At 39.7% G+C, this 22,305-nt stretch overlaps 1 protein-coding gene across 1 annotated transcript in view; it reads left to right on the plus strand.

The window, feature by feature from the left end:
- PGM5 (phosphoglucomutase 5) overlaps window positions 1–22,305 on the plus strand; it is a 156,256-nt gene that overhangs the window by 72,941 nt on the left and 61,010 nt on the right. Inside the window, exons 4-6 of the mRNA XM_075860417.1 lie at window positions 3,796–3,921; window positions 5,675–5,865; window positions 12,067–12,221. Coding sequence (XP_075716532.1) covers window positions 3,796–3,921; window positions 5,675–5,865; window positions 12,067–12,221 — 472 coding nt within the window. The remainder of the gene's footprint in view (window positions 1–3,795; window positions 3,922–5,674; window positions 5,866–12,066; window positions 12,222–22,305) is intronic.

Raw genomic sequence — 22,305 nt, forward strand, 5'->3', positions numbered from 1 at the left:
CGAGACATAGGTCCTTCTCCAAAATTGACCTGTTTCTAGTGGATATGGGATCTCTTCAGAATTTTAAGTCATCGGAGATAGGACAAACAACGTGGTCTGATCAGGCTCCTATGTACCTTTCTATTTCCCTATTCCAGAATCCTTCCCCTTCCTTTTTGTGGCGTTTTAATACATTTCTCCTTAATATTCCTAAATATAAAGACAGTATATCTGTCCAACTAAAAAAGTTTTTTCGTTGAATTGCTCCCAAGATGTTAACCCTTATTCCTTATGGAATGCCCATAAGGCAGTTCCGAGAGGTTTTTTGATCCAACAGGGGGCTCGTTATAAAAAAATGAAATTAGCTAACTTAGACTCTCTGTTATCACAAATGCGGTCCCTAGAAACAAAACTTCAACAAGATAAGTCACCGTCTATACATGACGATCTTATGTTAAGACGTCAGCTCAAGTCCCTTTTATAAGATGAGTATGACAAATAGATCACCTCCCTGTATATGACCTGCTACACCTCTTATAACAAAGCTAGCCGGTTGATGGCCCTTAGAATAAAACAACGTCAATTGAAAACGGAAATTCCCCACTTCGTCTCACAAGTTACTGGTTCTAAGATTATAAACCTCCAAGAAATTGCAGACCAATTTAGCTCCTATTATTCTACTTTATATATTCTGAGGGAAGACCCTTCCACCCCCCAACCCACTAACCTTGATATAACTACATTTTTGGAATCTATCCATTTACCTTCTCTCTCTTTTTGAATGCCCCCATTACACAATCTGAGGTTTCCAAAATAATGGGATTAACAAAAGCTAATAAAGCTCCAGGGCACGATGGCTTCTCTAATGAATAATATCGAGCCTTCGCATCAATTCTCTCCCCACACCTGACCACAGTTTACAATTTAGCAATGTCATCAGGTAATTTACCACAAGAGATGCTTCAGGCAACAATAGTAACAATCCCCAAAGGGGAAATCTCCAACCACCTCAGCCAACTTTAGGCCAATATGCCTTCCCAACTGCGACACGAAGATATACGCCAAGCTCCTAGCTACCCGTTTAATAGATGTTCTTCCAACTATAATACACTCAGACCAGGTAGGTTTCACTAAAGTGCAACAAGCTCCTGATGGTACAAGACAAATTCTTAATCTCGTGGCTAGAGTGGGGAATAGTCTAGAGACTTCTCTCTTCCTTACCTTGGACGCAGGGAAGGCGTTCGACAGAATACATTGGGGTTTTGCTTTTTCTACTTTGAACAAATTTGGATTTACTAGAAACATTTTAAGTGCTATTCAGGCTCTTTACACCTCTATTATTTACACTTGTAGTGGAACCCCTAGCGGAATTCATACGATCTAACCTGAACATAATTGGTATCCCAGTAGGGTTTGGTCAACACAAGTTAGGTCTGTTTGCAGACAATATCATTCTTACAATTACTGATCCTCTACCTTTCCTGAGAGAAATCTCCAATACTATTTCCCGATTTGGCTTAGTTTCCTACTACAAGATTAATGCTTCTAAATCCCAAATATTTAGTGTGCATATCCATTCTACCTTGAAACAAATTATACAGAGTTTCCCTTCCAATAGGAAAATATCTCTATCCCCTACCTAGGAATTCAAATGTATAGACTCCCTAAATTAAATCTTGGGCCTCTCCTGTTATCTCTCCAAGGTGAACTTAATAAAATTTTAAACATGAACTATCTTGGTTGGGACGCAATGTTTGTTATGAGATATTTATATTGCCCAAAATTTTATATTTCTTGCGGACCTTAACTATCCCTATACCTACTTCACTGCTTATAAAATTCCAAACACATCTTAGATCCTTTTTGTGGGGTGTCAGGAAACCCAGAGTAGCAACATTCATTCTCACAGTTCACAGAAACAGAGGAGGTCTGGGGTTCCCAACATAGTGAATTACCATAAAGCATTACTAATCAAGCAAGTGGGATATTGGTTATCTTCAACCACAGGTTCCAGTTGACCCTCCATTGAAAATCACCTGATTGGAGGACACTCCTTTTATAATGTTCTGTTAGCATATGCTTTATATCATATTTTTTGGGGATTTTCCCTACTCACTCCTTTCTGGAATTATATTTTCCACCTTCTTTTGGATATAACTGGGGTGCCTATTAGTGAAAACCCTGCCCTAGCATTACTATCGGTGGAAGTAGAAGAGATAACTGTAGATTTTAGACGCTTAGTTTGCCATATATTGCTTTCTGCAAAGCTTCTCATAGTCAAGGCTTGGAGGTCCGCCACGTCGCCTTTTTGCAAGGAGGTGATAGACAAAATTTCAAATCATTGCATATACAGTATGAACACCTTCTCTACCTTCGTCAGAATAGATATGCATCCTCTGCTACTTTCTGGGATCCTTGGATCTGGCACTTTGATGATTCATGCTGCTTTATACTTGTGTCTCTCGCCCCCCCCCCCCCTCCTTCATTTCCCACAGCCCTGATCCTTTCCTCTACTGGTTTTCCATGTATTTAGTTGTTGTATGTACAGTACCTTATGTTCGGTGCTGCCCTATTATGGTAGATCTATTGTATGCTACACGTTTTCTACTTTATTATTCCAATGTCACTACATCTGTTTCTTCTTGAAAAAAATTGCAATAAAAATCTAATGATCAAAATAATAATAATATGTAATTATCTTTATTTGCATAATGGCAACATATTCTGCAGCACTTTATATTTCAGAGGGTACGGGTACAGATAAAATCATACATTACATAGTGACAAAACTAATTAACAATTTTGGCAAGAGGAGTGAGGACCCTGCTCGCAAGAGCTTACAATCTATGACAAAATGTAAAAGTGCTTGTTTTATACAATGGTCCAACGATCTCTTATAAAATAGGGTAATACACATAAAGCTGCATGAGCCAGTCACCCAGCTAGTATCTGTGTATACACTGATATGAAGTGCATTAGGGTGCAAGGAGTGTGGGGATACTGCTGAATGACAGGTTCAGATTCTGATGGGGGGGGGGTGAAAGAAAGGAGTCTAAAAAGAAGTATTTTCAGGGAACGCTTGTTCTGATGGTATAGCATATTCTAGAGGGCTGGCTAGCTCGTTGGTAGGGTGTGCACGTGTAGGGTGGCAGACAGAAATGAGGAAGGAGATGTAAGGAGGTGCAGCACTGTGGAGAGCTTTGTGGGTGAGAGCAAGGGAAAACAGCTTCTGATTTTCAGAAATTTTTTAAGCCACTCGCGATTTTCGCGGAGTTTTTTTACGGCTGTTTTTGGAGCCGTTTTTCTATAGAGTCAATGAAAAACTGCTCCAAAAACGTTGCAAGAAGTGACATGCACTTCTTTTTCGCGGCCGTCTTTTTACGTGCCGTTTTTGGAAAGCGAGGCGTAAAAAAAGCCCCGTTGGAACAGAACACCGTTTTTCTCATTGGAATCAATGGGCAGATGTTTGTAGACGTTCTGCTTCCGTTTTTTCAGGTGTTTGTCGAGGCGTAAACGCCCCAAAATACGCCTGAAAACATTACGTGTGCACATACCCTAATAAGCATTGGTGTAGCAGTTAGAAGCAGAAGGACGAGTCTGGCTTAGATTATATTATAATTTTTTTTTAACCTGTAACAACACTTTTAGACAACACTTTTAGAAATTTTATTTGACTGATTTTAAAGATGTCATATTTTTTATGAACATTATCAAGCGTAAACTCTTTTCAGACTTGTATTTCTATGGAAGTCATAATAACCAAAGGTGTTTGATCCAACCTCAAATTGTTTTACTTTTCTTTGCATTGCTTTCTAGTTGAAGTAGTGGATTCAGTGGAAGTTTATCTCAATTTGCTCAGAACCCTTTTTGACTTTAATTCTATTAAGAGCTTGCTTACGGGTCCTAATCAGCTGAAAATAAGGATTGATGCCATGAATGGAGGTAAGGGAAAGGCTACTGAACATTCTTACTAATGGAAAATATGGAACAGTGATCAGACAATGAGAACTAAAATAAAAATGTAACCCCCTTAAAGGCTATGTAAACCTTTTGAAGGGCATTTTTTTTAAAAAAATAAACAGATCAGTGTGTTTGGTGTAACTTTAATTAGTTTTTATTAAAGTTTGTTTTACTTTTTGAGATACAGCTGCTCTGTAATCTCTATACAGAGCAGCTGTATGTAGTGCTAAATCCTGTTTCCGTCAGGTCTGCGGGACTGACAGGCTAAGTCAAAGCGGGTCCTGCATGTCTCTGACACGCAGGATCCACCTGTTATCCATCCCATCTAAGTCCATAACTTAGATGTGATAGATTACAGTTGGACCCAATTTTGGCCATGAGGACAGAACAATTTTTCAATTTATTTCCTTTTTGCATCCCATAAGGGCATGGCCAGACGTGGCGTTTTTCTGTAGACACTGTCCGCATCAATGCCGCACATAATCTGCGTTGCAGATTCCGTTGCGCCTTTGCCTAAAATGTGCAGTAAATTGATGCGGATTAGCCATTGCGTATTCAGGTGAAGAGTACATCCTGCTGTCTTTTGAAACATTTAATCTCAGTCTGGCTATAGACCTCGAAACACATAGGTCCAGCCAGAATGAAGAAATATCCTGTTCGTAAAACCAATACGCTCTGCAGCACACATAACCTCTGCGGATTTCATTGCAGAATTTTGAATCTCCATTGAAGTCAATGGAGAAATTCCGCAATGAGTCCGCAACAAGTCCGGTACACTTCCGCAACAGCCAGTGTATAGTGCGGACACCAAATTCCGCACCGCAGCCTATGGTCCGCAGCAGAGTTATCCGCCACGCGTGCACGAACCTAACTAAAAAGGTGTGGAAACCAATGGAGAAAATGTCCGCTGCGGAATTCCAGAGCAATTCCGCCACGTCTGGCCATGCCCTAAGATTTTTATTTTTTGTTCGATGCAGCTGTCTGAGACTTTGTTTTTATCTGGACGAGTTGTACTTTATGTAGAGGCCATTTTTTGGTACATTTACATTATCGTTTAATTTATAGAAATTTTTATTTTGACAAAAATCGGACAAAAAGCGGTTTCGCTGCAGTTTATTTTATTATTTTTTTTACAGCATACACCGATGATCATAAATTATGCTATACGTTTGTTGTGCAGATTCTTATGGTCATGGCGATACCAAATATGTGTTTATTCTTCTATGTTTTGGGACTTATATTTTGCAAAGTTTATTAATTGTAAAAAATGTGCATTTCTCAAAAAAAATCTATTTAACATTACTTTTTTTCAAATTTATTTAACTTATTTTTTTTTTTTATTCCATAGGGGGGTTTTTAATTATTTTTTTTTACTTTCATGTGCTGGCATCGATCTATGTGCCAGTACATTAGCCTGTGTACTCATACTACACAGGCAGTTGTTAGGGCATACCTCTATATAGTTTCGGTAGCTTTTAGTCAAAGATATGTAAAAGAATAAAACGAAAAAATGTGACCTTCAGAAAGAGAATGCCATCTGGATTATGATGGTTTTTTGAACTCCTCTCTCTATTGGATCTGGGCTTCCAGGTGTTGTAATATAAAAATAACAGGCACTGTTAAATCAATGGAATTTAATTCTGACACCTTATTAGTATTAAATGTTTGTGATCATCTTTGCGAGAGCTAAGTACTGTCTTAGTTAAGTATGTACACTGTATCATCTATCTTCTAGTGATGGGTCCTTACGTCCGCCGAATACTCTGTGATGAGTTAGGTGCACCTGCCAATTCTGCAGTTAACTGTGTCCCCTTGGAAGACTTTGGTGGGCAGTATCCTGACCCCAATTTAACATATGCCAGTGGTCTTTTGGAGGCCATGAAAGCAGGGGAACATGGCTTTGGAGCTGCATTTGATGCTGACGGAGTAAGTATTTTTAACTTGCTGTTAACATTGTCTGTTGCATGGAGAACTATTTGACACTTCTGATCTATTGTATTATGTGATATACCTGCCTAAAGATCATCAATGTCAGAAGAAGAATACATTTTATATTTAAAACCAATATTATGATCAATTTTGAAATAACTAAGATAAGATCATTCGCACAGCAGATATTCTGTTGTTTTATTACAAGGGCTATACATGATCAGCAACTAGTGGCCCAAGAGAATTTGTGTATTTTCAGAGAAGGTGTGTAATACAGGGCATATATACAGCGTCGGACTGGCCCACTGGGCAGCGAGCTGCTTTTATCCGGCAGCAGAGCAGAGAGACATTGTCTCCCTGCCCCGCTGCTTACACTTGTAGGCAGGGCCGGCGTTAGGGCCCCCTGCCGACTATAGAAGCTGCTATGGGGCCCGCAGCATGAGGAAACCCACGCCGCCCCGCCCTGGTGCTAGTGACTGCCACATTCACTTGTATCTGAGTCTGAAGATACAATTGAATAGTATAGGCTGCAGGCAACGTTAGGCCTGCAGCCCATAAACCGCTGGGATAGAGTCCCTGTGTAACCCGGCGTGATGACGTCATTGCATCACACTGGCCTACGACATCTGAGATAGTGGGGCGCTCTGTCCGTCGTGGGAATGGGGCTAGGTAAGTACAATTTTTTTTCTGGGGGGGTCTGATTCTATCTACTGAGGGGGCTGTGTGGCGCTATCTACTAGGGGGGTGCGGCACTATACAGGGGAGGGCTGTGTGGCACTATACAGGGGGAGTGCTGTGTGGTGCTATCTACTAGGGGGGCTGTGTGGCCCTACCTACTACGAGGGCTGTGCGGCACTATACAGGGGGAGTGCAGTGTGGCACTATCTACTAGGGGGGCTGTGTGATGCTACCTACTGGGGGTCTGCGCGACACTATACATGGGGAAGGCTGTGTGGCGCTAACTACTAGTGGGGCTGTGTGGCACTATACAGGGAGAGGGCTGTGTGGTACTATCTACTAGGGGGCTGTGTGGCACTATCTACTAGGGGGGCTGTGTGGCGTTATCTACGAGATGGGGGCTGTGTGGAACTATCTACAAGAGCGGGGCTGTGTGTAGCACTATCTACAGGAGGGGGGCTGTGTGTAGCACTATCTACAAGAGGGGGGATGTGTGGGGCGCTATCTACAAGAGGGGGGATGTGTGGGGCGCTATCTATAGGAGAGGGCTCTGTGTGGCACTATCTACAAGAGGGGGGCTGTGTGTGGCGATATCTACAGGAGGGGGTCTGTGTGTGGCCCTATCTACAAGAGAAGGGGCTGTGTGAGTGGCACTTTCTACAGGAGGGGGGCTGTGTGTGGCACTATTATTATTGTGGGGCCTAAAGGGGGTACTATTATAGTGTGTGGCACCGAGGGGGTATTATTTCCATCTGGGGCACTATAAATGATGAGGTTTTTGTAGAGGGTGGGGAGGTGCTACAAAAGAGAGAGGCCAAAGATGTTTTTGTTTCAAATTTTTCAGAGGCGATTTGTAGTTGGGAGAAGGCGTCAGGGCAATCTGGGCTGGATGAAGAAGAAAAGGAAAAGTGAGTGACTCCAATCTGAGAAGACGTCACCGGTGAGTCACTGGATTTCACTCTATTGTATTAAAGGAGTTCTCAGCTCCGGTACCCACAGCTATATTTAGAACTGACCGCAGAATCCAGGCGTAGACCAGTGGAGAGAAGGTCGCACATGCGCGCAGCTCTCTCTATTCTGTTGTATGGTTGTTATGGAAACAGCTCTTGCTCGGCTGTTTCCGTAATTCCCATTATGGAGAGAGCATGGGTGACCCTTAACGACATGTACGTGGCAGCCGTTAAGGTGAAGTAAGGAGCGGGCTCACGGGCTGAGCTCGCTCCGTACTTAGCAGGTGACTGCTGTGTAATACAGCCGACACCTCACTGCAATTGATCCAATCAAAGAACACTTTGATTCCGCCCGTTTAACCCCTTAAATGCCGCGGTCAATCGCGACCGCAGCATTTAAATTGTTAGAATCAGGAGGCGGCCTCCTCCGACGTGCCATCGACCACCCCATGACGGAATCGTGGGGTACCGATGGTCATCATGGCATCTTTGTACCTCTGACAGGGCTTTAAAGGAGACTGTCAGTATAGCGATGTACTGCAAAACATTAGTATTGCAGTATATCATGCAAGCGATCGTTGGTTCAAGTCCCCTAGGACTAGTAAAAAACAGTGAAATAAAGTTTTTTAATACTCCAAAAAAATAAATAAGCGTTCCAAAAAAAAACCTTTTCCGATTTTTTTCCTATACCAATGTTAAAAAGTATAAAGGTTAACTTGTATCACCGCATCCGTAAAAGTCCGAACTATCACAATATAGCATTATTTAAGCCACTCGGTGAACGAGGTAAAAAAAAATATATAGAACATCCAAACTGCTGTTTTTTGGTCACCTTAGCTATCCCAAAATTTTTTATAAAATGTGATCAAAAAGTCAAATGTACCCCAAAATGGTATCAATAACAACTACAGCTCGCTCAATCAACGTAAAAATAAAAAAATTATGGCTCTCAGAATATGGCGACACAAAACTATTTTTTTTTTAGCTATTTTTTTTATAAAAGTGGTAAAACATAAATTTGTTATCGCTGTTATCACATCAACCCATAGAATAAGGTAAACATATAGTTTTTACCACCTGACGGACGCCGTAAAAACAAAACCCCTCAAATAAAATTGCTTAATTGTTGTTACTTGCCCTTTCCATCCCACAAATATATATTTTTCAGCTTCTCAGTACATTATGCAGTACAATAAATGGTGCCATGATAAACTACAACTTGTCCTGCAAAAAACAAGCTTTCATACGGCTATGTCAACGAAAAATTAAAAAAGTTATGGCTTTTAGAAGGCGGGGAGGAAAAAACGAAAATGAAAAACCAAAGATTGGTGTCCTTAAGGGGTTAATATATAGCTGACACCTACAGCATATGGAGAGGTTTCAGCCCTTGGGCACTTCCCCCATTGATTTTTTTCCCAGGTGAGTGAAAAGCAACTGATACAGAGAGCTGAATTGTATCTTGAGACACATTTTTCTATTGAGGAGCCATGTTTGCTGCATATAAGTGAATATGAAATGCTGGGATATGTTTCTGCCTCAACTGTCCTGTATGCAAATATGGCATAATAGGATATATCAGTGAAGGACCAAGAGACATTTTCAAAGATTTGCTTATCTATATTAGCTATTATTAGCTAGGTATTGTGAGAAATTGCATTCCTAGTAGGACATCATATAGTAGTTGTATGGGCTACTGTCACGGCGCGGGTGTGGACCCACTGGGCCGTACCGCGTAGCGGGATAGCAGCTGGCCAAACAGGTATACAGTGGAGGAAATAAGTATTTGATCCCTTGCTGATTTTGTAAGTTTGCCCACTGTCAAAGTCATGAACAGTCTAGAATTTTTAGGCTAGGTTAATTTTACCAGTGAGAGATAGATTATATTAAAAAAAAAACTGAAAATCACATTGTCAAAATTATATATATTTATTTGCATTGTGCACAGAGAAATAAGTATTTGATCACCTACCAACCATTAAGAGTTCAGCCTCCTCCAGACCAGTTACACGCTCCAAATCAACTTGGTGCCTGCATTAAAGACAGCTGTCTTACATGGTCACCTGTATAAAAGACTCCTGTCCACAGACTCAATTAATATCAGTCTGACTCTAACCTCTACAACATCGGCAAGACCAAAGAGCTTTCTAAGGATGTCAGGGACAAGACCATAGACCTGCACAAGGCTGGAATGGGCTACAAAACCATAAGTAAGACGCTGGGTGAGAAGGAGACAACTGTTGGTGCAATAGTAAGAAAATGGAAGACATACAAAATGACTGTCAATCGACATCGATCTGGGGCTCCATGCAAAATCTCACCTCGTGGGGTATCCTTGATCCTGAGGAAGGTGAGAGCTCAGCCGAAACCTACACGGGGGGAACTTGTTAATGATCTCAAGGCAGCTGGGACCACAGTCACCAAGAAAACCATTGGTAACACATTACGCCGTAATGGATTAAAATCCTGCAGTGCCGCAAGGTCCCCCTGCTCAAGAAGGCACATGTACAGGCCCGTCTGAAGTTTGCAAATGAACATCTGTATGATTCTGAGAGTGATAGGGAGAAGGTGCTGTGGTCAGATGAGACTAAAATTGAGCTCTTTGGCATTAACTCAACTCGCCGTGTTTGGAGGAAGAGAAATGCTGCCTATGACCATAAGAACACCGTCCCCACTGTCAAGCATGGAGGTGGAAACATTATGTTTTGGGGGTGTTTCTCTGCTAAGGGCACAGGACAACTTCACCGCATCAATGGGAGAATGGATGGAGCCATGTACCGTCAAATCCTGAGTGACAACCTCCTTCCCTCCACCAGGACATTAAAAATGGCTCGTGGCTGGGTCTTCCAGCACGACAATGACCCGAAACATACAGCCAAAGCAACAAAGGAGTGGCTCAAAAAGAAGCACATTAAGGTCATGGAGTGGCCTAGCCAGTCTCCAGACCTTAATCCCATCGAAAACTTATGGAGGGAGCTGAAGATCCGAGTTGCCAAGCGACAGCCTCGAAATCTTAATGATTTACAGATGATCTGCAAAGAGGAGTGGGCCAAAATTCCATCTAACATGTGTGCAAACCTCATCATCAACTACTAAAACCGTCTGACTGCTGTGCTTGCCAACAAGGGTTTTGCCACCAAGTATTAAGTCTTGTTTGCCAAAGGGATCAAATACTTATTTCTCTGTGCACAATGCAAATAAATATATATAATTTTGACAATGTGATTTTCTGTTTTTTTTTAAATATAATCTATCTCTCACTGGTAAATTTAACCTAGCCTAAAAATTCTAGACTGTTCATGTCTTTGACAGTGGGCAAACTTACAAAATCAGCAAGGGATCAAATACTTATTTCCTTCACTGTATATGCAATGTCTATAGTTCTGAAAGGGTACCTGACACAATGTAAACAGTAGCGGTGGTTTCAGGCTAAGATGAGGCTCAGTAGACAGACACCCGGCGGGGTGCGGCACAGTAGATGCAGCGGAGGGCGCAACACGACTCCATCTCTGGAAGGCACAGAGGCACGGTAGCACGGGATACAGGATACAGGCAGCAGGAACGGGAAACGCTGGGAACTGGAAAACACTTAGGAGACCATTTGCAAGGACAAACTAGGGTGACACAACAATGCTCAGGCAATGATTGAGATAGCAGAGTCCCTTTTATAGTCCAGAGGCATTCTGGGCTAATTGCAGCTATTCTGCAAATGTGCGCATACTGGCCCTTTAAGGCCGTGCAAACGCGGGCGCACGCACCCTGCAGGAGACAGCGTCCGAACGAGGAAGTGAGTGCTGGCATCTCCCAGGAGGGGGATGCCGCCCGGAACTCACTCGTCCATGGCCGCGGCAGTCAGAGGGTAAGTCAGGACGACGGTCCGCAGCCATAGACGTTACAGCTACAATGTACATTATGTAATATTTACTGTAAGTGGTATTAGTCACATGCCATCTTGCTCATGTAACCATACTATGTTAGTTATGCCAGGAAATGCCCATGTTACCACATTACCTAAATCCTTATAGAAACTTCATAGATTAATTTTGATGCAAACCTGACATGACTATGAGGGTATGTTCACACGCAGTGACCAAAAACTTCTGAAAATACGGAGCTGTGTTCAGGCGAAAACAGCTCCTGATTTTTAGACGTTTTTGTAACAACTCGCGTTTTCGCGGCGTACTTTACGGACGTTATTAGAGCTGTTTTTCAATGGAGTCAATGAAAAATGGCTCAAAAAATGGCCCAAGAAATGACATTCACTACATTTTCGCGGGAGTCTTTTTACGCGCCGTCTTTTGACAGCGACGCGTAGAATTACACCTCGTGGCAACAGAACTTCGTAAAACCCTTTGAAAGCAATGGGCAGATGTTTGTAGGCGTAATGGAGCCGTTTTTTTCAGGAGTAATTCGAGGCGTAATACACCCGATATACGTCTGAAAACACTGCGTGTGAACATACCCTTTCTGTTTAAAGTAAGATTTAACACATTAAGAATTTGTTATCTACGGTATTTTGCATAAACAACAGATTTCCTAGCTTAACAATATTAAACGTCTACATTTGTTTCAGGACAGGTACATGGTTTTAGGACAAAATGGCTTTTTTGTGAACCCTTCCGATTCATTAGCAATTATTGCAGCCAATCTGTCCAGTGTGCCTTACTTTCGACAAATGGGAGTGCGAGGCTTTGGGAGGAGTATGCCTACAAGCACAGCCATAGACAAGTAAGTACAATCTGAATAGTTAATTTAAAATGAATTCGTACTACTCTGCCTCTTATATATCCCGCTCACAATATTCTTTTGACAAGAAATAAATTGAAACGATCATGTGATGATTTTAGAAATGTAGACTTTTTTGCAATTTTTTATAAAAATCACTTTCAGCTAAATTCAGAAAAGTGACTAGAAAATTCAAGTCCTAATGTTGTGCTTTTGTATTCAGGCTGGGGCTACACATAGATTTTCAACTGTTGTACAACTTACACACAACAGGGTCAGCAGCAACTGGCATATGATCTGCGCACAACTTGATTCCGTCAGCGCCATCTATGTATAGTCAGAGGGATGGGAGGGCTGTCAATGACTGGTTGCCGGGGAGAGCTAACAAGAAGAAGGTGGGAAGATCAGATACAATGACTGATTATATACAAATACTTGAATTGGATGCTCTGTGCTTAGTCAGAAATGAGTTTACAATTACTAAAATGCACATAGAGTAGTTGCGGAACTGCACATAAGGAGCCCAGTCAAGTTCATATTTGGCTGGATATAAACTTCACACCTCATTTTGTGTACACGTTTGTAGTATACGACGACGTATACGTTTTTAAAGTTACAAAAACGTATGCATTTGTAGCATACGCTTAATTTTTTTGTAGTATACGTCGTATACGTTTGTGTCCGTTCTTACTTCTAAAAGCGTAAACGTTATTTTGTTCTTTAGCTAAATCAATCTTTGTAAAGTCAAGATTTCCCATATTTAGTGACAAAAACGTATACATTTTACTTAAGCAAACGTAGGGTTTAAGATTGCATACGTCGTCCATACGTCGCCATTGACTTCAATACAAATAAAAACGTATATGTGTGGTATATACGTTTTGGAAGTGTACTGAACAGGACATGGGAAAAAAAAGGATAGAACGTAATCACACAAAACATATGCACAAACTACACCATTAGGGCGTCCGTCCTGACCATCAAAATGTGCACGTCAAATGTACAGTAAAAACGAGATGTGAACTTAGCCTAAGATATATTGGACAGTATTTCCAACACTACAATCTCAGCAACCGTGACTACACAGGACAACACTCTTATGGCTGAAAAGAGTTTTGTGGATTTGTGGACACACTGTAGGTAGATGAACAGTGCTGTCCCATTATAGGTACTATGGATCCATAGGTATTCTATGTGCCACCATATTGTGCCTTCGTGTGGAACTGTACAGAGGTATTCTCCCCTAGAAGCAATGCTTCTAGGGGTGAATATCTCTATAATACAGCAAGCAATGGAACATGAGACAATTTTTTTCTGTCAGATTCCTTATGAATCTGTGATAAAGAAAAAATCTTTGTATACCTCTGTATAAAACAGGGATCTCAAACTCGGCCGGGTAAATGGGCCACATATAGAAAAAATGTGAAGTTGACGGGCCGCATTACTTTCAAATTTGATACAATACAAAATTATTGTTCATCAATTAGCTATTTGAACTACTATAACAATACTACATTACTATAATACTACATTACTATAATAATACTACATTACTATAATACTACATTACTATAATACTACATTACTATAATACTACATTACTATAATAATACTACATTACTATAATACTACATTACTATAATACTACATTACTAATACTACATTACTATAATACTACATTACTATAATAATACTACATTACTATAATACTACATTACTATACTACTACATTACTATAATAATACTACATTACTATAATACTACATTACTATAACAATACTACATTACAATAATACTACATTACTATAATAATACTACATTACTATAACAATACTACATTACTATAATACTACATTACTATAATACTACATTACTATAAAAATACTACTTTACTATAACAATACTACATTACTATAACACTACATTACTATAATAATACTACATTACTATAATACTACATTACTATAATACTACATTATTATAACAATACTACATTACTATAATAATACTACATTACTATAACAATAATAGCACGTTACTATAACAATACTACATTACTATAATACTACATTACTATAATAATACTACATTACTATAATACTACATTACTATAAAAATACTACATTACTATAATACTACTTTACTATAACAATACTACATTACTATAACACTACATTACTATAATAATACTACATTACTATAATACTACATTATTATAACAATACTACATTACTATAATAATACTACATTACTATAACAATACTACATTACTATAATACTACATTACTATAATAATACTACATTACTATAACAATACTACATTACTATACTACTACATTACTATAATAATACTACATTACTATAATACTACATTACTATAACACTACATTACTATAATAATACTACATTACTATAATACTACATTACTATAATAATACATTATTATAACAATATTACATTACTATAATAATACTACATTACTATAACAATGCTACATTACTATAATAATACTATATTACTATAATACTACATTACTATAATAATACTACATTACTATAACAATACTACATTACTATACTACTGCATTACTATAATAATACTACATTACTATAATACTACATTACTATAACAATACTACATTACTATAACACTACATTACTATAATAATACTACATTACTATAATACTACATTACTATAATACTACATTATTATAACAATACTACATTACTATAACAATACATTACTATAATACTACATTACTATAACAATACTATATTACTATAATACTACATTACTATAACAATACTACATTACTATAATACTGCATTACTATAATAATACTACATTACTATAATACTACATTAGTATAATAATACTACATTACTATAACAATACTACATTACTATAATACTACATTACTATAATAATACGACATTACTATAACAATACTACATTACTATAATACTACATTACTATAACAATACTACATTACTATAACACTACATTACTATAATAATACTACATTACTATAATAATACATTATTATAACAATACTACATTACTATAACAATACATTACTATAATACTACATTACTATAACAATACTACATTACTATAACAATACTACATTACTATAATACTGCATTACTATAACAATACTAAATTACTATAACAATACTACATTACTATAATACTACATTACTGTAACAATACAACATTACTATAATAATACTACATGACCATAACAATACTACATTACTATAATACTGCCTTACTATAACAATACTACATTACTATAATACTACATTACTGTAACAATACTACATTACTATAACAACAATACTACATTACTATAATACTACATTAAAATAACAATACTACATTACTATAATACTACAATAATTCTACATTACTATAATCTTACATTACTATAATAATACTACATTACTAGAATACTACATTACTAGAATACTACATTACTAGAATACTATATTACTGTAACAATACTACATTACTATAATTATACTCCATTACTATAATAATACTACATTACTATAACAATACTACGTTACTATAATTATACTACATTACTATAACAACAGTACTACATTACTATAACAATACTACATTACTATAACAATACTATATTACTATAATACTACATTAATATAACAATACTACATTACTATAATAATAATAATACATTACTATAATAATACGACATTACTATAATACTACTTTACTATAATAATATTAATAATAATACTACATTACTATAATACTACATTACTATAATCATACATTACTATAATAATAATTCTACATTACTATAACACTACATTACTACATTACAATAACACTACATTACTATAATAATACACTAATATAATAATACTACATTACTATAATAATACTACATTACTATAACAATACTGCATTACTATAATACTACATTGCTATAATAATACTACATTACTATAACAATAATACATTATTATAATAATACTACATTACTATTGTAATAGCGCTGGGTTTAAACTTACCGGAAATTTGCAAATTTATTCCACGTGCTTATTTTAACAATCTAGTTTTCCAGTTTAAGTGACGCTGAATGCAGTCTGACGGCTCAGTTGGCAGCGTTTGGCAGACACAAGTATGTCAAGATTGGGCAGCCCCTTTTTAGATACTGCCACAGTGCCCTCTATAGATACTACCACAGTGCCCTCTATAGATACTACCACAGTGCCCTCTGTAGATACTGCCACAGTGCCCTCTGTAGATACTGTCACAGTGCCTTTTGTAGATACTGCCACAGTGTCATCTGTAGATACTGCCACACTGACCTCTGTAGATACTGCCAAAGTGTCGTCTGTAGATACTGCCACAGTGCCCTCTGTAGATAATGCCACAGCGCCCTCTGTAGATAGTGCCCCACCCCCTTGAAGATAGAGCCACCACCCCTGTAGATAGCGCTACCCCCGTAGATAGCGCCATTGGGACCCCCTCTAGGAGTGGAATCCCCAGCCTGAACATAGGCGGGGGATTCTGCTCTTAGAGGAAACCCCTGATGTCTCTGTCCATATATGGACAGTGACGTCAAGGGCTTCCCCGGGCACAGAGCTTAAATAAGTCCCTCTGCTCCTCCACTCTGAACTAATGCTGAAGCAGGGACCAGGCGGTTCCCTTCTTCAGCATTGGGTTCAACTTTATTCGCGTCCTGATGGCGCAGATACAGTTGACTGCAAGACATACCCCGGCCGCCTGGGACAGCGGGACACCGCCCGAAATCTGGGACTTTACCATTGAATCCGGGACGGTTGGTAGGTCCCCAGGGGGAATGTAGCACTTTCAACAGGGGGCTGTGTGGCCATTGCTCACCAGCGACTAAGCATGGGAAAGGGACTGCGGTCCTTCATGACGTCAGGAAGGGCGCCGGGGCATTCTTTCTTTGGCCTGCTCTCTCCTCTCCCGAGGGAGCTACGGTGCCCTGCGGGCTGCAGACGACAGCCTCAGAGGCCGCGTGTTTGCGGCCCCCTGGTATAAACGGTGAGTCATAAAGCTGTACGGTATGGCCACATGGCCTTCTATGGGTGCTGCATTAGGACTCCATACAACTAAGAACTAATATGGCCGTATATACGAGACCTTGGACTAGGTTCTTGAAGCCTGGTGTAGGAGACCAAATTATTGTGCCATTTATATTATAATCGTGAATCACATTTTAAGTATAGTTAAACAATCTAAATTAAATTTAAGTATAAAATAAAAGAATAATATCAAGATTGTAACAGGCGCATTGCTGTTTGTTATATTAAGCAAAGACCATGTAATATAATGTTAAAGTGATTTTTCTTTCTGCCATACTTGGACAATGACCTCGATAGATCCAATTGTGATAAAGCTAGGAAGAAAAATGGGATGCACATGTTTAGTTTTTTTTTCCTCTGGCATAGAGCAAGTAGACTTTCTCGCTGTTGAAATAAAACAGTAAAGATGAACGAGGGATCTTTTAAAACTAAAAGAAAATTACCTTATTCTAAACTTGTCTGTAAGGTCAGGGGTGATTTATTTTAGCATCTATTAATATATATATATATATATATATATATATATATATATATATATATATATATATATATATATAGATATATATATATATATATATGTATAAAAAAAGTGTATGGTTTCTTTAATTTCACCGGAAGTGTACTGCATTTGTTTTTGGAGTGAAACATAAAAAATATTTAGACCATTTCAGGACTTTAGCAGCAGAGTGAAAACCATGCATGCTAGCCTATTTACACCCATACAACTCATCTTGTTCTGTGGCAAAGTAGAGTAAAAAGAAATCAGACCTTATTGATGACATCCTGTTTGCAATGATAACAAAGATTAGGATATAATTAAAAGTGGTAGTGCAGCACAGGTTCTGTATAGATGGAGGGTTGACCTTCTGAATCATTTTCTCTGGTGGGGCCAAGGAATCCCGGTCCGACACTGCAGTGTACAACTATGTCCGATAAATCACTCTTAAAGGGAATGTGTCGCTAGAATTTTTTTTTTATTTTTTTTAGTTAAACAATTATTATTTGAGTGATTACACATTGTTTTAATTTTTTTATTTTTTCACAAGTCAGGAAATATTATAAATTAGATTCTAATTTATAACATTCCCATGTGCTGGGCACTAGAGGGAGCAGTTCCCAAAATTGCAGCATGGTCAATATGTATTTATGCATTACTGATCTGGGTGTGTGCGTTTCCGCCTGTCATGTGTCGTTGTGAGCATGTGTGAGTGGTGTGCGAGTATGTTTTCCTGTGTCTTGCAGGCCCTACTCCTTGCTTGGTATGGATTATGGGGCATTCGTATGTGTACTGGGGCGCCATACGGGCGGATGTACAGCTCAGGATTCCCTGGGATACAGCGATATTACGATGGATGGGTTTCCATGGTATGACCTGGGGTAGGGTTTTGCCGGAGTTTAACACCTTCGTACTTTTGGACAGGGTACCAGGGGGTGCTGGTTTTACATGTGGGTGGAAATGGGAATTGGTGAGAGATGTCAAACATGACCTGTTGTGCTTGTGGTCACCCCACCACAAGCTGGTGATTGTGTGGTCAGAGATGGTCTCGAGGAAGAGTTGGCGGTTGGCTCGCTCTGTGGCTAGGGTCAACAAGACTCGTATTAAGGCCAACAGGGCCATATCAGGTTTCGTTGTGCGGAGTGGGGGGTTGCTGTACGGCATTGGGACTTGGAGGCTGGGACAGGAAACTATTGGAGGGAGGATGGAGTGCACTTAAATGACGTGGGAATGGATATGTGGAGTCTGGCTCTGTCTGAGGGGATTGAACGAGCGGTGGGCGTGTGGAGGAGTTCACAGGCTTGAGGAGGTCAAGGCCTATGTTGCTTTGGCGGGGGGGAGTGCCTGAAGTAGGTCTAAAAAAGTGGTGGGGGGGGAATGCATCATGGGATGCACCCCCCAATTAGTTGGAAATCGGCTTCTTAGGGTGTTTCCCCTTTTGAAGGCTGTGACATATATGATGGAGGTCATCTGCAAAAGGTAATCGGTGCCCCCGAGCAGGGTTATGGCTGGGGGTAAGGTATTGGTGGGCAGATGACCTGTAAATAAAATATTGGGGGCTTCAAGGACTTGCCGCTGTCATTCTTTTTGTTTTTTATGACCCTGAGAGGGTCACAGGGTTATTTATGTTATGATTAATTCCTCGGGGGGAATTCAAAAGTTATGTTATTTGGTTATTTAAAATTCATTGTTATTTAAGATAATAAACAGCTGCTGTGGCCATTAAAATCCAACTCTGTTTCAGTGTCTGCTTTATTAAAAGGTAAGGGACATAAAGGGGTACACGACTCGACTTATTTGAGTCATAGATAACAATTCATTCAGAATCTGTGAACAGCTAGGTGACCACCCCTATATACACACTATAATAGCTGACATTAGTTGTTGCCACTTCTGGAAATTTAGCATTTATTAGATCAAGATACTATGGCTTAAAGGCTGTGTACACCTTTAAAAATGTGGTGTTTTTTTGTTGTTATTGATCACATCTAATTTTATAACTTAGATGTGATCAATAACAGGTGGATCCTTCGTGTCAGAAACACGCAGGACCCGCTTTCACTAAACCCATCAGTGCCGCTGACCTGACGAATTCAGTTTTCAGTGCTAGATACAGGTCCTCTGTATACAGGATACAAAGCAGCTGTATCTCAAAATGTAAAAATAATTTTTAATAAAATTTAATTACAAAGTTGCACCAATCACACTGATACACTTTTCTTTTTTTTATTAAAGAATAAAACAAATAAAAAAAGTTTTCAAAGGTGTGCATAGCCTGTACAGTACCATAGAGGCAGCCCATTCAGTTGCTATGAGACCCTTGGAGAGGGCCCTGGTTGGAACCATCGCCTTTGTTTTTGGTTTAGCGAGTACCTGTGTAGTTCTCCCCTCTCTCCAGGTACTGCATTGTTAGCAAACAAAGGGGTAGGGAATTCGCCCAAGTATCATGGAAAGGGAATAGTAGGAAAAACCTGTCAATGGGACACAGTTTGATCTGTCTTTGCTATGAGCTATTTTGTATATGCCACTGGCAAGATATTTCAGAAATATCAGAATAAAATATTAAAGCACATAACACAAGAGGACAACAAATAATAGCAATAGAGATGGTAGAATGTACAGTATATGTTAAATTTAGGATGGTTAATAATTAGAATGGTTAATACTCTAGGGGAAAATGCTGAATTTGAAATAACCTATTACGGAGCACTAACACTAACTCTATTATAAATGCTCCTAGCTAAATTTTGTCAGTACCCTCAAGCCTGTGCCTGATATTTCATTATGTATTTTTGGTGTGTATCATTGGTAGATTGACAACAATATACTCAGTGGCGTTGCTAGCAAGCCCTGGATCTTTGACCTGATGCCCCGGATCCCGGGCCACTGCCACATTCAATTGTATCTGCATCCTCAAGACGCAGATACAATTGAATTATATGGCAGAGCAGGGATCCATCAAGTGAGATTCACTAGGCAACAGGCCACACAAGGCCTGCAGCCTATAATAAGCTGGGATAGCATCCCTGTGCAGGCCGGGGTGATGACGTCACGGGATCACGCAGGCGCACGCAAGGGTCCAGTCTTACGTTCTGCAGGACTAAGGAGACTGAGACTGCAGCTCCATTCGTCGTTGGAACCGGGCTAGGTGAGAATTAGCTTCTGTTTATTTGTCGACTGGGGGAACTATCTACAGGGGTGTTGTGACACTATCTACAAGGGGGGGGGGGGTGGCGCTATCTACAGGGAGGGGTGTGGCACTATATACAAGCAAGGTGTGTGGCACTATCTACAAGGGGCCTGTGTGACGAAGTCTACAAGGGGGCTGTGTGCCACTATCTACAAAGGGGATGTATGGTGCTATCTACAATAGGTGCTGTGTGGCACAATCTACAAGGGGACTGGGAGGCACTTCCTACAAGTGGTGTGCGTGGCATCATCTACAAGAAGTGTGTGTGGCATCATCTACAAGGGGTGTGTGGCATCAGCTACAAGGGGTGTGTATGGCATCATCTACAAGGGAGACTGTGTGGCACTATCTACAGGGGTGTGTGTTGCACTATCTACAAGTGGGCTGCGTGGCACTATCTACAACTGGGCTATGTGGGACTATTTACAAGGGGTGTGTGTGTGGCACTATCTACAAGTGGGCTGTGGGGCACTATCTACATTGGGGCTGTGTGGCACTATCTAAAAGGGTTGTGTGAAATCATCTAAAAGTGGGGCTGTGTGGCACTACCTACAAGTGGGCTGTGTGGCACTATCTACAAGGGGGGCTGTGTGGCACTATCTACAAAGGGGGGCTGTGTGGTACTATCTACAAGGGGGTGTAACATAATCTACAAGGGGGGCTGTGTGGCAGTATTTACAAGTGGGCTGTGTGGCACTATCTACAAGGGGGGCTGTCTGGCACTATCCACAAAGGGGGGAGTGTGGCGCTATCCACAAAGGTGGGAGTGTGGTGCTATCTACAAAGGTGGAAGTGTGTGGCACTATCTACAAAGGGGGGAGTATGTGGCACTATCTATAAAAGGGTGTGTGTGTGTGTGTATATCTTTGCGTGTATCACTATATATAGGACGCGTGTGTGTAGCACTATACACGGGGTGTGTGTGTGTGTGTGTGTGTGTAATACCTTCTACAGAGGGTGTGTGTGTAGCACCATCTACAAAGGGGTGACTATAGGGTCCGTAGTCTTATAGATTTGCTGTCTCCGAGATATATATTTTTTTCAGGGGGGGTAAATATATCTTAAGCCTTGTGCCCCTGATCTTTTAAGACCCTAACAACACCCCTGAATATACTTATATAACCGCTAAGATTCTTTTTCTCTTTCTGCAGAAATAAAACCAAGGGTTGCAAAGGGTATAAATACTGTTCACAAAACAAAGCATGTTATGCTTATGTTTGTTACAAAGTAATAGCCTATATTATCTCTCTAAGGGTATGTCTACACTGAGGAATTTTGCGGCGGAATCCGCAACGGATCCGCCAAAGTCTGTG

Source organism: Rhinoderma darwinii, chromosome 1 (genome assembly GCF_050947455.1).
Source record: "Rhinoderma darwinii isolate aRhiDar2 chromosome 1, aRhiDar2.hap1, whole genome shotgun sequence".
NCBI classification, from domain to species: Eukaryota; Metazoa; Chordata; class Amphibia; order Anura; family Rhinodermatidae; genus Rhinoderma; species Rhinoderma darwinii.